Source organism: Lepidochelys olivacea, assembly GCF_965140295.1.
Source record: "Lepidochelys olivacea isolate rLepOli2 genome assembly, chromosome: 22".
NCBI lineage: Eukaryota > Metazoa > Chordata > Testudines > Cheloniidae > Lepidochelys > Lepidochelys olivacea.
The window spans coordinates 14210127-14224569 of record NC_140432.1 but is presented as its reverse complement, the minus strand read 5'-3'; the positions used below and the strand labels follow the sequence as shown (position 1 = coordinate 14224569).

Here is a 14443-nt window from a genome sequence, read left to right as displayed (position 1 = left end):
CTTTTGTAGAGGACGATCTTTCTGTTGCTTTCTCATGAGCTTTATTTCTCTCCTTTAGTGTGATTAACCTGACAGTCCCAACACAAGAAGGCAGTTTCACAACCAAGATGGCATTGTACAAAAACTCATCCTATAAGCACCCCTACCGACAGGGTGAAGTGGTTCTAACCACCCGGGACGTGCTTTATGTCGGGGTCTTCGTTGTCGGGGCAGATTCCACACACCTGATTCTAACGCTGAACAAATGTTATGCAACCCCTTCTCGGGACAGCAATGACAAACTCAGATACTTCATCATCGAAGGAGGGTCAGTGACATCTGGCAAGATTTTTCTCTCTGTTTTACTTTCCTTTGGGGATCTAAAAATCATTGGCTGGTGTAAAGCACCAGATTATCTGAACCTAGGAACATTACAGGAGGCTTATTTCTTCCTCTAATGCATGCACTAAGGTCTGCTGTCCCATACCAAAATAGAAGGACCATTGATCTGTACCTCTGTGGTTATTCCTAGCATCCTAAGGGAACGGCCAGAGGTGCTCAAGTGTCATGCTGAAGAGCACAGTTTAAGAACCTAGAAGAAGGCTGTAGTTGGACATCTAGCATTGCCTCTGGTGGTGGAGAACCTGGACTCCATGCTATTCCCTAGACAGGCAGATGTTTGCAGATATCAGTATACTTGGTTAAATGTTGGCCCATTTGTGGATTATTTCTGGGAGAAATTCTAACAGTTTTAATATGTTACCACCTGCATTTGGAGTTAATAACAATAAAGTTTTGCACTTACATAGACCTTTTCATCCAGGAGCGACTAGGTGCTTTGCAAGGTGCCATTACCCTCATATGGCAGATGTAGAAATTGATGCACAAAAGAGAAGTGCTTACATGTTCAAGAGTGTCCACTAATTTGGATGCTCAACACAAGACATCCAGGAGGGCCTGATGTTCAGATAGTTTTGAGCTCACACAGCTGCTATTGAACTTACAGGAGCCTGTGAGTTCTACACCTCTGAAAATCAAGACCCAAGGGTTGCAGCTTGGGCATGTAGGGCTAGTGGACCCTTCTATGCCATCAGGATAGTGGCAAGGTTGGGAACAGAATATGTACATCTGCTTCCACTACTGAATCCTTATATGACGTGGGCAAGTCAGGTAACCCCGCAGTGCTTCTAGAATGTCTCGAGGCATAATTAATTACTGGTGTAAAGGCCCGGAGATCCTTGGATGGCAGGGGCTGTAGAAATTCAAAGTTTATTAGTCATCAGAATAGCTTGGCATTACCTCAGTTTACTTACCTCACTGCAGCAAACAGTAAAGGGGAAATGTTTTTTTAATAAGGCATGGCCTCGAGCTGCCAAATTGGGGCTTGGATTCTGAACAGTCCAGAGTTGAGAGGGCTCATAAGGGGGAGTTCAAGCAACATCTGGAGAAAAGGATCATTTAGTTTCCCTGTTGACATAACTCACAAGCACTGGGGATCTGCAGAATTTTTTAGAAGCTCGCAACCATTCCTGGACCCAGCTGAGACTCTGTATTTTCCTCTTAGTTGCCAAAATATTAAGGATAACACCATTGGGATTGAGGAGAACGGGGTATCCCTGACCTGTCGCTTCCACGTCACCGTCTTCAAGTTCATCGGGGATTACGATGAGGTTCATCTCCACTGCGCCGTCTCCCTCTGTGACTCGGAAAAATACTCCTGCAAAATAGTACGTGTGTGCGGCCTTAGGGTGTTCTGTGGGCTGGGTGGTGGTCCATGCTGGAATCATTTCACCAAGGCCACTGTGTGGCAGGAGAACAGTTTCCTGGGGGCTACTCCCGGGCATTGTTCCAAAGGGAGCAATGCCCAATAGATTAACATAAGAACGGCCACACTGGGTCAGACCAAAGGTCCATCCAGCCCAGTATCCTGTCTACCGACAGTGGCCAATGCCAGGTGCCCCAAAGGGAGTGATCCTAACAGGTAATGATCTTGTGATCTCTCTCCTGCCATCCATCTCCACCCTCTGACAAACAGAGGCTAGGGACACCATTCCTTACCCATCCTGGCTAATAGCCATTAATGGACTTAACCTCCACAAATTTATCCAGTTCTCTTTTAAACCCTGTTATAGTTCTAGCCTTCACAACCTCCTCAGGCAAGGAGTTCCACAGGTTGACTGTGCGCTGAGTGAAGAACAACTTCCTTTTATTTGTTTTAAACCTGCTGCCCATTAATTTCATTTGGTGGCCCCTAGTTCTTATATTAGGGGAACAAATAAATAACTTTTCCTTATTGACATAACTTTCCTCTCCTCACTCCCTCATCCTCCCAGAGCCTGGCACATGGTTTGCCCCTGTGCAATTAGGCTACATGGAATCCCACCCAGCAGAACAAGTTCAGGTCCACTGTATCAGAGAAGAAGGGCCAGAATTTTCCCTTAATGATGCTAATCCAACACCACTGCAGCCTCAATGGGAGCTGTGCAACAGCTCTCAATGGGAGCAAGGCCAAATCCAGGGTTGAGATCAGAGACTAGCGCACGGTGATCACAAAGCCTTGCAGTAATCGCCCCTTGCGGTTTTGTTTGTTCAGAACTGCCCCCAGAATTCCAGGATGGCCACTGAGTATACCAAAGAGCCCAAGGAGCAGATCATCTCGGTAGGGCCCATCCGGAGAAAGCGTAAGTGTGCACAGCTAAGAATGTAGAGGAAAATATTCCCTCCTGTGTAAACTATTCTGAACCTTTGATTATTAAATGGGCAAGCGCAAGATAAAGCATAAATATATTGAGAAACAGGGTCCTTTTACCCCATCTGAATGTATTACAGTAGGAAGCAACCCATTTTAATCGTGCAGGTTTCACCATTTGTTTTTACATTTGTCACATGTACATTTTATGCAGCAGGGCACTAAAACTCAGCTGGCCAGTTTCACGTTTGATGCCTGGTCAGTTTCACTTTCTGGTTCTCCTGAGCTGGCAACTCTTTTCAGTTCTGTGCATCACTTCGTAGGGGAGAGAGAGTCCCGTGTGGAGCCACTTCCTCACCCAAAACCCCACGCTGCGTGTCTGCCCATTCATCCCTACATGTATCCGTCCTTCCCCTTCTCTTTAGCCGAGGTATGGCTAAGGCATCTCTTACCCTGGACCCAACTTCTCAAAAGCATCCACCAGCTCTAGGCATCCCTGTCCTTGGGTACCCAACTAGAGAGAGAGTCTCATTATTAGAAATGCTGAGCACCCACTGCCAGCCCCCAGTGAGGTGATACTTAGGGCAGTGGTTCTTAACCTGTGTGGTCCACAGCCCCCAGATGGCAGAATATGTCTAAGATTTCCAAAGGGGTCCACATCTCCATTCAAAATATTTTAGGGGTCAGCAACTGGGAAAAGGTTGAGAACCACTCTTCTAGGGAATGGCTTCCTCCTCAGTTTTCCTTTCCATCCTAACTCCCCTCTCCGCCACACCTTCCTTCTCCTCCTGCTCCTCTTCCTCAGCTTCTTTTCTCCATTTCCCCACCATCCTGACCAGCGGAAGGTTCATCTTTCCTCCTCCCCAACCCACACCCCCGTGTGCTGATCTGGAGGAACAATTGATAGACGGGTCTTTACCCAGCCCATGGCCAATGGAGATTGCACTGGTCTGTGCTTTGTGGGCTCTGCCTGACGAGCACTGATCAGTGCACTTGGGGTCGGTGATTTTGCCATTGACTTAAGTGGGAGCAGGCTCTCTGGTCCTAAGCTAAATGCAGGGCTGTCCAAAGAATTGATGTGGGTGCGTCTGAATCAAAGCCTCCCTACCCTTCAGCGGCAGGTTGAATGGCACTGTAGAGCTGGTCTGGTCCTAAGCTAAGTGCAGGGCTGTCCAAAGAATTGATGTGGGTGGGTCTGAATCAAAGCCTCCCTACCCTTCAGCGGCAGGTTGAATGGCACCGTAGAGCTGGGTGTAAATGCAACGGGAGTCGGGGGGGGGAAATGCTTTAATCAAGAAAATGCTTTCAGCGTCATTTCTAGCTATTAAGCTTTGTAATGCCCTTTTCCGTACAACTGCGTGCTGCTCTCTCCTGAGCCCCTGATCTCTCCTGTTCCAGGGTTAGACTGGTGCGAGGATAACGGAGGCTGCGAGCAGATCTGCACGAGCAGGGTCGACGGGCCCCTGTGCAGCTGTGTTACCGGGACACTGCAAGAAGATGGCAAGAGCTGCAGAGGTGACTATCTGAAGGGCTGCCTTAGGGAGGCTAGGAATGGGCCTGGGTAGATGGAACAGATGAGCAGCATGATGCAGATGGGAAAAGGGATTCTTCTTTTCAAACCCCCCTTTAAATCTGTATGGAAAGACCGTAGAAAAATAGTCCTGTCTCCAAGACACAAAGCTAAAAACTAGATCTAGATCCAGGGTTTGGGCCCATCTCTACCATTAACCATCAGAAAAATTGAGAGAATGGTGAGGAATGGAACTGAAGGGAACTGCTGGAAAAAGAATTGGACTTTGGAGACTTCTGAAATAAATACGTGTGTTTCAGAGGCTCGGAACATTAAAGGAATAAAAGAGGGAGGGAGCATTGTCATCTAGCAGGGAGATGGGGGATTAGGAAGTCACAGCTCTTGGATTCGATGCTGATTCCTGGGAAAGCCATTCCTGCTCACACATCAGCTAGGTTGGGGTGCTTCCATTTTTGGGTACCCAACTGGGAAATACCTTGGGACCTGATTTCAGCCCGTCTCCGAGGTGCTGAGCATGCGCACACGCGTCTTGTTGAGGTCAGTGGAAGCTGCTGGTGCTCAGAACCTCTGAAAATCAACTTCTCGGAATCTCAAATTCACTTGAGTGGACACTTCTGAAAACGCGGGGCTTTCACCTTTCTGTGCCTTGCATTCCCCATCTACAAACAATAATATCACCACCTTCATCACGAGGGGGCTTGGGCAGCATCAGGTGATCCTTGGATGAAGGATGCTAGTAAATTGCAAGGCGATATTATTACTGTGACTCACACCCCTGATCGGCAGACTCGTGCTGTCACAGTGTAGAAGTTTGTCCTTTCGAGACTCTCATGTTTTGATCTCTAAATGATAACAGCCTTTGATTATTTGGAACTGCGCCTTTTTGATTTTCAGAACTGTTCTCTGTCTTTCCCTCTAGCCTCCAGCTCTTCCATTGGACCTCAAGCTTGGCTCATTCTTCTCATCGTAACCCAGCTGTCACTATGGCGTTTTATCTATAAATCAGAGCCGACCTCGTAATCAGTTGAAGGCTTCTATTTAAAGTACTGTAATTTACTTACTCTGAATCCCTGTAGGATAAAAGCATGTGCCCCTGACTCACAACCTGTACCACAAACAACAACAAGTGCTTTTAACTATCACAATGCTGAAGGCGGTTGCCTGGTACACCAATTTAAATGAGGTTACGAGCTACTTTAATACAATGGGCGGTAACAGCAGCCAAAATTTCAGGTATGGAGCCACAGCAGAAAACACTTGACCAAGATCTTCCTCCTTTCTCAAGTCTCCATACTGCCTTCTTCTCATATTCACTTCTGGCACCTCTTTGACACCCTTACAATGCTCCCCAGCCTCTCTGCTTACAGTATTCCCTCTTGCTTCCCCTTTCCCTATCCTGCACAGCCCCACATTCATTGTAGCCAATAGCAGTGTTTCCCTTGACTTCAGTGGGCTTTGAATCAGGCCGTAAGCTCCAGCTAAGTTTCTCTCCTGACTGCTCCCTCTAGCTTTGCTTGTGCTAGAGAAATTTACCTGTGTAAGAACCAGTTTAGCCCTTAGGGCACTTTGCACCACACAGATATATTTCAATGGGGGTGCAAGAACCGGTTGGAGCAGGCTAGGCTTTCAGCAGGCTAAAAAGCAGATCAGTCTAAACCAGTTTGGTGCCACTGTGGAAACAGACAAGCTAAGAGGGTTCATCTAGTCCACAAAGCGTTTTGATCTCTCCCAGAATCCACTGCTTCTGGGAGTGGCACTGAGAATTCTGAGAGGCGAGGAAATGGTTTAGAACACCACTAGTGTGGACACGGGATACCCAAAACCGTTCTTAAACCAATTCAACATCATTAGTATGGACGCAATGAACAGTTTGAACTATAACTGGTTCAGTCCGCTAGTATGGTCACCACTTTCATTTCGTTCAGTAGCTCCCACGTGTCCCCTGGACATCAGAGAGTCTTCTTACCCTTCAAACTCCTTCTCAGCCCCTCTTGCAAATCCATTTCAGACCCATCTTGCTCCTCGTGTGTTAATGATCCCACATAACTCCAGGGCTGCCTGTTCTTTCTCTTCTCAGTCCTGTCTTTAGATCATAAGTCGGTCACAGCAGGAACGTTTTCTGCTCCTAACCATGTGGACTTTTTATTTTTACTTACTAGAAAACACCCTGTCTGTCTAAGACACAGTATCAATAATAAATGTAATTGATCGGAGTCAAGCACCCATAACAACACCTCTCAGCTTGTACCCCTGTCATTCTCTCAATTGCAAAACAGCCATTAAATTCCATTGCAGCAACATGCCAATTGAGAGGAGTGAATTGCCTCTGATGCAATTTAGTGCTGAGATGATTGAAAGGTTTGACACGCTCTGAAATCTTAAATTTTTTAGCCTGAGCTACCGTTTCTTTCCTCTAACGGGATCCACACGCTGTCTGCAAATAATGATTGCTTTGTACCCAAAAAGCAGCTTTTCCCCCACTGGATTTTTTTTCTTGTTTTCATCTGGGCAAATCTTCCCCCCCACTACCACTTTTTTTTTTTACTATACGAATCGGCCAAATAATTTAAACATGTTTTATTCTTAAATAAATGTTGTGTTCAAATATTCTCATTTCCTTGGTGCACTGAATGCTCATTCTTATTTAAAGCTGGGGACACGTGGTCACATGAACTTCATATGCAAAAATAGGGCTGATTCTTTATTCCAAGTTAAAGAACATCAAGCTGGAAATAAGATGCATGATTTTAACAGAGAGGGTAATTAACCATTAGAACAGAGGGGCGAGGAGTGCGGTACATTTTCCATCACTTGTAGTCTTTAAATTAAGACTCTCGCTGTCTTTCTGAAAGATGTGCACTAATTCCACCGCAGGCTATTGGGCTTAATGCAGGAATCGCTAGGTGAGGGTCTCTGGCCTGGGTGATGCACAAGGTCAGACTAAAGGGTCACAATGGTACATTCTGGCCTTGGAATCTGTTCACCTGATGTGTGCTTTTGTGACTGTTCTGTCCTCTGTGAAGCTCAGAAGTCACTGTGGGCCCTTCTGAATCTCAACATATGTGAATAGGGTTGTCTTGCTTGCTTTCGTCTTGTTTTAAATGAGGTACCCACCAGCTGGGAAGGTGGCTGAAATCAACTCCATTCTTGGTAACTCTCCTAAGGTTCTGGCACTGCCTACCTTATGCTTTGAAGGAGGAAGCCTGGTCTAGTGGTGAAAGCAGGTGGTTTGTGTTCTATTTGTGACCTTTGTCCACTCACTTAATCTCTTTGTGCCTCCATCTGCAAAATGGGGATTGCCAATGCTTTGAGATTGTAGCAGCTAAATTGCATTCAGTGAAGGTGAGAGGTACCCCGTTCAAGTCCTCCCACAGTTCAGGATTTTGGCACAGTGTAGAGAAACCTCAGGGTTGCTCTAAATTGCACTGGCTGTTATCAGCCCTCTACAGGGCTATTGTGCTACCTGAGGATTGCTGGAGTGCAGCAGCGTTCTATGATCCTAAACCAGGGAGTCACTTAAGCCAGCATTCGGTCTGCTTAACACTACCAGAGTTGTGCAAAGCAAACAGAATAGGGGGTCAGGATCTGGCTCAATATGTTTTTACTGCAGCAGCCTCCTGGAGGGAATGACGACAAGCGCCTTGGAGGAAGAAAATTTCCAGTGTAGCGCTCCTAAGCCAAATTGCTTTTAGGAAACGCAAACATCTAAATCATTCAAAGGAGATCACTGGAATAGCGCTTCTGTATCTTCCTCTGTGCAATACCATGTCACTGAGGGAAACGCAGGCGACTTGTATTTTATGCCAGAACCTATTTCCCCATCATGTTGACAAATCTGGGAGGATAAGCTATCTCAGTGAAGTGTAGAAAGGCACATAACAGGAGGAGGGAACTGTCATGTAATATTTAGCGATCCTTTTTTCACTGCATGTGAATTCCTCTTATGCAATCTGATGAAGGAGACGGCAGTTGCTGAGCTCTGAGTAATATGGCTCTTTTCTAGTAATGATAGTTTAATTTTGCACGCTGAAATCTAGCTGATGCATAAAACAGCAGCATAATAAAGGGACCAAACCTGCTTTGTACTGACACAAGTGAGGAAAGAAAACAACCCTATTTTGTGGAGTATTTGGCTGATGCAGCTACTTGCATTGTGCATTTTAGAGGATATACTTCTCTTAGATATTGCAAGAGGACATTATAGCCAGGTGACAGTGGTAAAAATGCTTGTGTCTAATCTGTACCAGCTCAGCATGGACAAAGCCTTAGGGGCTTGTCTACATTTGAAAGTCAATTTTGATTAAGGTTGGATGTGAATTCTAAGTGTAGCAGGTGTTCCTGAATAACTCTGTGTGTAGACAAGCTCTAAGGTCAGTAGCAGAGGTGGGGGAAAATATTGTAATCCCCAGATCTAATCACTACATGTGCTCTCTCCTATAACTTAAAACTGCCATGGCACTTCTCTCCTCTGTAATTTCCATGTAATCCTTTGATCTGAACTTCCTATTTAGTAGTAAGAGGGGCTTTGGAGGAACATCACTAAAAAGGGGAATGGAGTGTGTTTAAGTTAGTGGCTAGAGGAAGTAAACAGGACACCTGGTTCTACTACTGACCTGTTTGACCTTGGCCAAGTCATTTAACCCTGCTGTAAGTTATTTGTTAATTAGGTATCCTGCCATCCAGATATTAAAGGGTGAGGCTCAGACCTGTTGTCTTTGATACTATTAGCTCAGAGATAGCACTTGTTGGCTGTAGATCTCAATGTACTTAGGGGATGGGGGTGTTGAGAAGAACCTAGTCTGGATATCAGGGGCAGGGTTTCTGTTAGCTGATGGAAACAGGATCACATCCCACATCACCCCTTTCCTGCTGTTGCAGGAAAACCTCCCCACACTGGAGAAGTGTTACTCCTGTGATGAACAGAGTGGGATCAGATCTTTGGGGAGATGGGGTTGGGAAGGGCATGGATGCCTAAAACAGAGGTGAGAGAAACAGAAGTAAGGAAAAGGGTTGTAATACAGCTGGGTTGGAAGTGGCTGTCTTATGGAGGGAGTGAAAGGTGAGGTGAGAATTTGGAAAGGGGGTGTGCTGCCTCTCCTGGGGGAGAAGAGATCCTCATGGTAAAGTAAGGCTTAATGGGCACTATGTCTTCATGAGTATATTGCAAATCCCAAAGTAAGGTCTAGTGTAGCCATGCATGTTTATAGCAAACAGGTGATGGTGTTTGTTCTCAGGGGAACATGGCTGTAGAGGTAAAGGCCAGAAGCAACCACTAGCTCACCTAGGCTGAGCTCCTATATATCATAGGCCCCCAGCACCACCCTGCACCTGCCCTTAACCCAACCACTGGAATTAAAAGTATTGGAGCCCTGAGGAGACTAGACTATTATGAGCCACACAGAGAATAGGGGAGATTGAGATGCACTAGTGCCAAGGTCCCCACCCAGGCAGGGAAGTAATAGAGAGAGACCCAGATAAACCTGGACAGTGACCTGCTCACCCCTTGCAGAAAGTGAACCCCCCCCGCCCAGTCACTAACAATTTGACCAAGGGAAGTTTCTTCCTGACCCCACATGTGGCAATCAGACCTTGAGCATGTGAGCAAGAACTAGCCACTCCTGCACCTGAGAGAATGTTTGGCGCTACCTCACAGCCCTAGCCCTCTCCCTCCATGGCCCTGATCTTCAGAGGAAGGGGAGAGAAACAATGCACTGGTAGAGAGAGTGATTGGAATATCCCCTCCTTGACCCTGCTGATGGCCAACTGAAACCTGAAGCTTCAGTTTTAGGAATAGAAGACAGACATGCTGAGCCCTGCCACTGAGCACCCCAAGCAGTTCCTTCCTCTAATTGCATTCATAAATGTACCCATCTGTCTCTTCAAGAGAATTAAGTTGTTTGCCCCACAACTCCTGTTGGGAGGCTGTTCCAGAACCTTGTCTCCCATCCCACAGGGTTAGAAACTTAACTTCCAGCCTGAATTTGTTCATTGCCTGTTGATATCCATTTGTTAAGGCAGGTACATTTACTGTTTAGTTCTGTGAAAAGCAGCCCTTAAGACATTGAGCCAGCTGCCTGTACTCCCCTTTCATATTCCAGGAGATCTTCCATGTCTTCCTCTGCCAGATTATTTAGGTCTCAAGATAACATCTAAAGCCTGAAAGACAAGAGAAATCCCAGACTTAATATGAAAGAAAGCAAGGTTGGGAGCTGAGCTGGAAGAAAAAGGGAGCTTAATACTTTATTTAAACTAAGGTATTTTAGCAAGGGACACTAAACAAAGGAGACAATATGCTGAAAAGATGGATCCAATTTTCAGAGATGACTCAGACTACAGCTTTTGTTTCAGATTTTAACAGAAGAATTGTGTGTCTCTGGAGTAATCCAAGACAAAACATAATATCCCTTCAGATCTGAGGCAGTGAAGGTGCTATAGTCTTGAGAAAGAAAAACCTGAAGGCACAGGAAAAAACCTACAAATTAAGGATTTTAGGGTCTATTGTTCCTTTAGTGTAGCAATAAATTTAAAATTGCTTACTATATTGCCATCTAGTGGCTATTTCCAGATAATAGATGTAGTATTGACAACTTTACCCTGAATTCATCCTGAAATTGTGCAGCCTTTGGGCCTTCAGATTCAACCTGATCTTCAGAGTCAACTCTGAAATAATGCTATGTTCCTGTCAAGCAAAGGTACTATCTTGAGTGCCAGGTGTCATTTTGAGGACGGTACCCTGGAAACCATGAAATGCCATCACTTAGCATCTGGGTAAATGCCTATTGTGATGAGATGTGCTGTGGGATCTTTAATGCCTGTGCAGAGAAAAAGGGATCTGTGGTGTATGGTATCACCTACAAAAAAGTCTCCCACACAGCTAGCTGTGTGGTACTCAGTATAGCTGCCTCTGAAGGATAAAGGGCTGAAATGCAGAGTGATGTAACCTTCTGGAGAAGGACAAGAGTATAGTCTAGAAGAAGCATGGGGAGGAGAGGACACTGAGCAGCCTAAGGGTTAAAAAGAATTCAGAATATTAGTGGTGGTCTATCTAAATATGGGGGAGAGAGCAGGCTGGGTTCAGCAGAAAACAAAATTACTACAAGTACTGCTGTGTATAATCCCTTGCATTACAATCAACCCTTCATCCCTAATTAGCCCTGGTGGTACTTGGTGGATTTCTTCCCTCCACCTCCCCCCCGCCACCTTGCTGTATAGGGGGAGCTACAAGACAGCAAAAATCAACCTCTAAATATGAGGTTACTTACCACCTCAAAAGCTTTTTGATGGAAATCTCCCAGCGGAACATTTTCAGAGGTAGTCTGCTGCTGCTCCTGAATGCTGAATGCTGAATACTGCCTGACGAGAATATCAAACATCCAACCTGGGAGAAGAAGGAAGGATTCAGGTAAGATGTTTGAGCAGCAGTGGGGAGGACCCACTTTGGGGTGGGAATGGCAGGAGAGAAAATCAGCAGGTTACTTTCTAGTTGTAGACACAAACAGCATTTCCAGTCCTCCATTTAAGAGCCTGGTTCTGCATAACTTTCTTACGTGAGGTAAAGGAAAGCAACCAGCACAGAGGGGTTCTGCTGACAAACCAAAGCAGATGATTGTGCCATGGTATTATTCATTTTCTATGATTGTGGTGCTTAGGAGCCCTAGTCTCAGACCAGGACCCAGTTGTACTAGGCATTGTACAAAGCAGAAAGATGGGTCCTGCCCTGAGAAGCTTACAGTAGTGTCTCTCTCATTGTTCACATATGCAGATTTAAGTAGTGCCTTTCCTCTGAGTATCTCCAAGCACCCTACAAACAATTGCGCCTCAAACACCCTGTGGCTAGAAGACTAGTATACAGAGATGGTGCCTGTTTTTGAAAAAGCCCTCTACCCTAGGGAGCATTTCAGGTTTAATGAAAATAAGCCACGCTTGTGTGGCTCCTGCACTGTAGCCATGTATGTTGTTTGGGCCTCATCTTATGGCTGTTGGCCTCAGTATAGGAGCTAGGCTGAGCCCTTCAATTGGAAGATCTTTGGGGCACATTTTACCAACTATACTGCACCCACTTGGTGCTGGTGCAAAATCAAAGTAGTAATGTTATGGATACAGGTAAAGTGATCTGGACAGTGAGCCAGTGATCAGAGCAGGGAATAGAACCAGGTGTCCTGTTTACTTCCTCTAGCCACTCAAACACCCTCGGTTTCCCTTTTTAGGGATGTTCCTCCAAAGCCACTCTTACTAATAAACGGGGAGTTCAGATCAAAGGATTAAATGGAAATTACAGAGGAGAGAAGTGCCATGGCAGTTTTAAGTTATAGGAGAGAGCACATGTAGTGGTTATATCTGGGGATTACAATATTTTCCCCCACCTCTGCTACTGACCTGCAGTTTGACCTTGGCCAAGTCATTTAACCCTGCTGTAAGTTATTTGTTAATTGGGCACCCTGCCATCCAGATATTAAAGGGTCAGGCTCAGACCTGCTGTCTTTGATGCTATCTATGAGCTAACAGTACCTGTTGAGATATCAATGCACTTCAGGTGTCATTATTCCCATTTTTGGGAGAAATGGAGGCAGTCACTTGCCCACAGTCAGAGTTCAGGTCTCTTGACTGCTACTGCAGTGCCTTACCCACTAGGTCATGCTGCCTCCCTTGAGAAGGTAACAATATTTGCCTACTTCATAGAGGTGTTGCAAGGCTAGCAGTCTTCAAACTGCATGTTGGATGCTCACATTGAAGGTGTTAAATAAGCACTACGTATGATGTTTAAGAAGGTGCAGAAATTGCTCCTTCTCAGCTGTTCAACACTCACTTGCAAAAACAACACTGGAGTGCTCCTTCCCTCTAAATCCAGGGTCATATGCACTAGTCATTCCGATCAAGTGCTCCAGAAGAAAGGTGTCAATAAGTTGTTTACTAGCAATTGCTGTAATCTTAAAGAGAAGCCTTAATTACTTTTCAAAAGGAACAGTTTTCTGGCAGTCATTCAGAACCTTTTTTGCTGCTCCTGGGGACAACTGCCCCATTCTGCCAGCTGTGCTCACATGCATGGCCTAAAAGGGCTGCTGGGATCTTGTTTGAGATTGCTTGCAAAAGCATCAGGCTCCCTGGATTTAAAACACTGAGTTTATCCAGAGCTTGGTGACAAGCAGGCAACGCCTTCCTAATTCCATGCCTGCAGTGGTCCCAATTCTGGAACTGACCCCTGGGGGGTAAGCTGTAGCAGCCTTGGAGTCACTTTTGTGGACAAAATTCCAACAAGACTTCCCCCCCGCCCCCACCATCAAAATGTTTCAGGGAGATGAGGTTTCTGATGCAACCTCATCAAAAATCATCTTGTTTCCTGCCAGCACCCTTGCCCAGCTCCTTGGTAGCCTGGTGGGGAACTGAGAGACTGGAAACCCTGAGAATCCAGGCTTGTGGCTCCTCCCCAGCCTGCCTGGTGAGCTGATGGGGAGTCAGCTTGCCATCTGGACTGCTTTGGAGTCAGGACCTCAGGGCTTCCAGGGCCCACAGCTCGGGGGCAGTCTGCCCACTAGATTCAATTGCCCTGGAGCCAGAGCTCCATTCCTTTCATGAAGGACGTTGAAATTTTGGGGTTTTGTTCTGAAATCTGAACGAACCCAATGATCAAAATATTGAAATCTCCATGAAACAATTGCCCCTCTGCTCCCAGGTGTGTTGGCTTCTTGAGACTACACAAGAGTGCAGATGCCCCACCCAGACAGCCCCCTTGCCCCTGGACAAGGCTAGGCAAAGGGTCCACTACAGCTGCTCTGTGCCACTGAGGGGAGGGGGGCTGCCCCACAGCAGGTTAAACCATATCACTGGATGCCAAAGCTGTGCAGAAGAGCTGTCCCATGCTCTCCAGTTTGCTAGAAATATGAATACCCCCGGAGCAATTCTGAGTCCCTAGCTCAGACATGGGCAATACAGCTAATCAGCCAGGGCCCAACAACAACTGAAGCTGGGTCAGCTGTGGAAGGGGCAGGGCAGAGAGTTTATCAGCTGAGCACCAGGGGCCCAGAGTCATTTTACTGACTGACCACAGAAAGGGCAGTAACAATTGCACCCTTTGAAACAAAGCAAAACTCTGGGTTGGTGGGGGAGAGCAGGGGAGCTCAATACAGATGAGCTCTCCAGTGCAGGCTAAAACCGAAGTTATGGGCTGTGTGTGGAAGTGAGCAGGGGAGGTCCCCTGGCTCAGATGCAGGAAGAGATCAAGGCCCTTCTGGCCTTTAACATCTACA

General features: G+C 46.2%; 2 protein-coding genes across 2 annotated transcripts in view; one reads left to right on the top strand and one right to left on the bottom strand.

Moving 5' to 3' along the window:
- Window positions 1-6786, top strand: part of TECTA (tectorin alpha) — a 60432-nt gene extending 53646 nt beyond the window's left edge. The window contains exons 19-23 of the mRNA XM_084611844.1: window positions 59-307; window positions 1544-1706; window positions 2573-2660; window positions 4067-4183; window positions 5119-6786. Coding sequence (XP_084467970.1) covers window positions 59-307; window positions 1544-1706; window positions 2573-2660; window positions 4067-4183; window positions 5119-5219 — 718 coding nt within the window. The 3' untranslated portion in view covers window positions 5220-6786. The remainder of the gene's footprint in view (window positions 1-58; window positions 308-1543; window positions 1707-2572; window positions 2661-4066; window positions 4184-5118) is intronic.
- Window positions 6787-6873: 87 nt separating this feature from the next.
- LOC311511334 (uncharacterized protein) overlaps window positions 6874-14443 on the bottom strand; it is a 50544-nt gene continuing 42974 nt past the window's right edge. The window contains exons 4-6 of the mRNA XM_084611852.1: window positions 13006-13126; window positions 11462-11577; window positions 6874-10355 (exon numbers count right to left, since the gene is read on the bottom strand). Coding sequence (XP_084467978.1) covers window positions 10326-10355; window positions 11462-11577; window positions 13006-13126 — 267 coding nt within the window. The 3' untranslated portion in view covers window positions 6874-10325. The remainder of the gene's footprint in view (window positions 10356-11461; window positions 11578-13005; window positions 13127-14443) is intronic.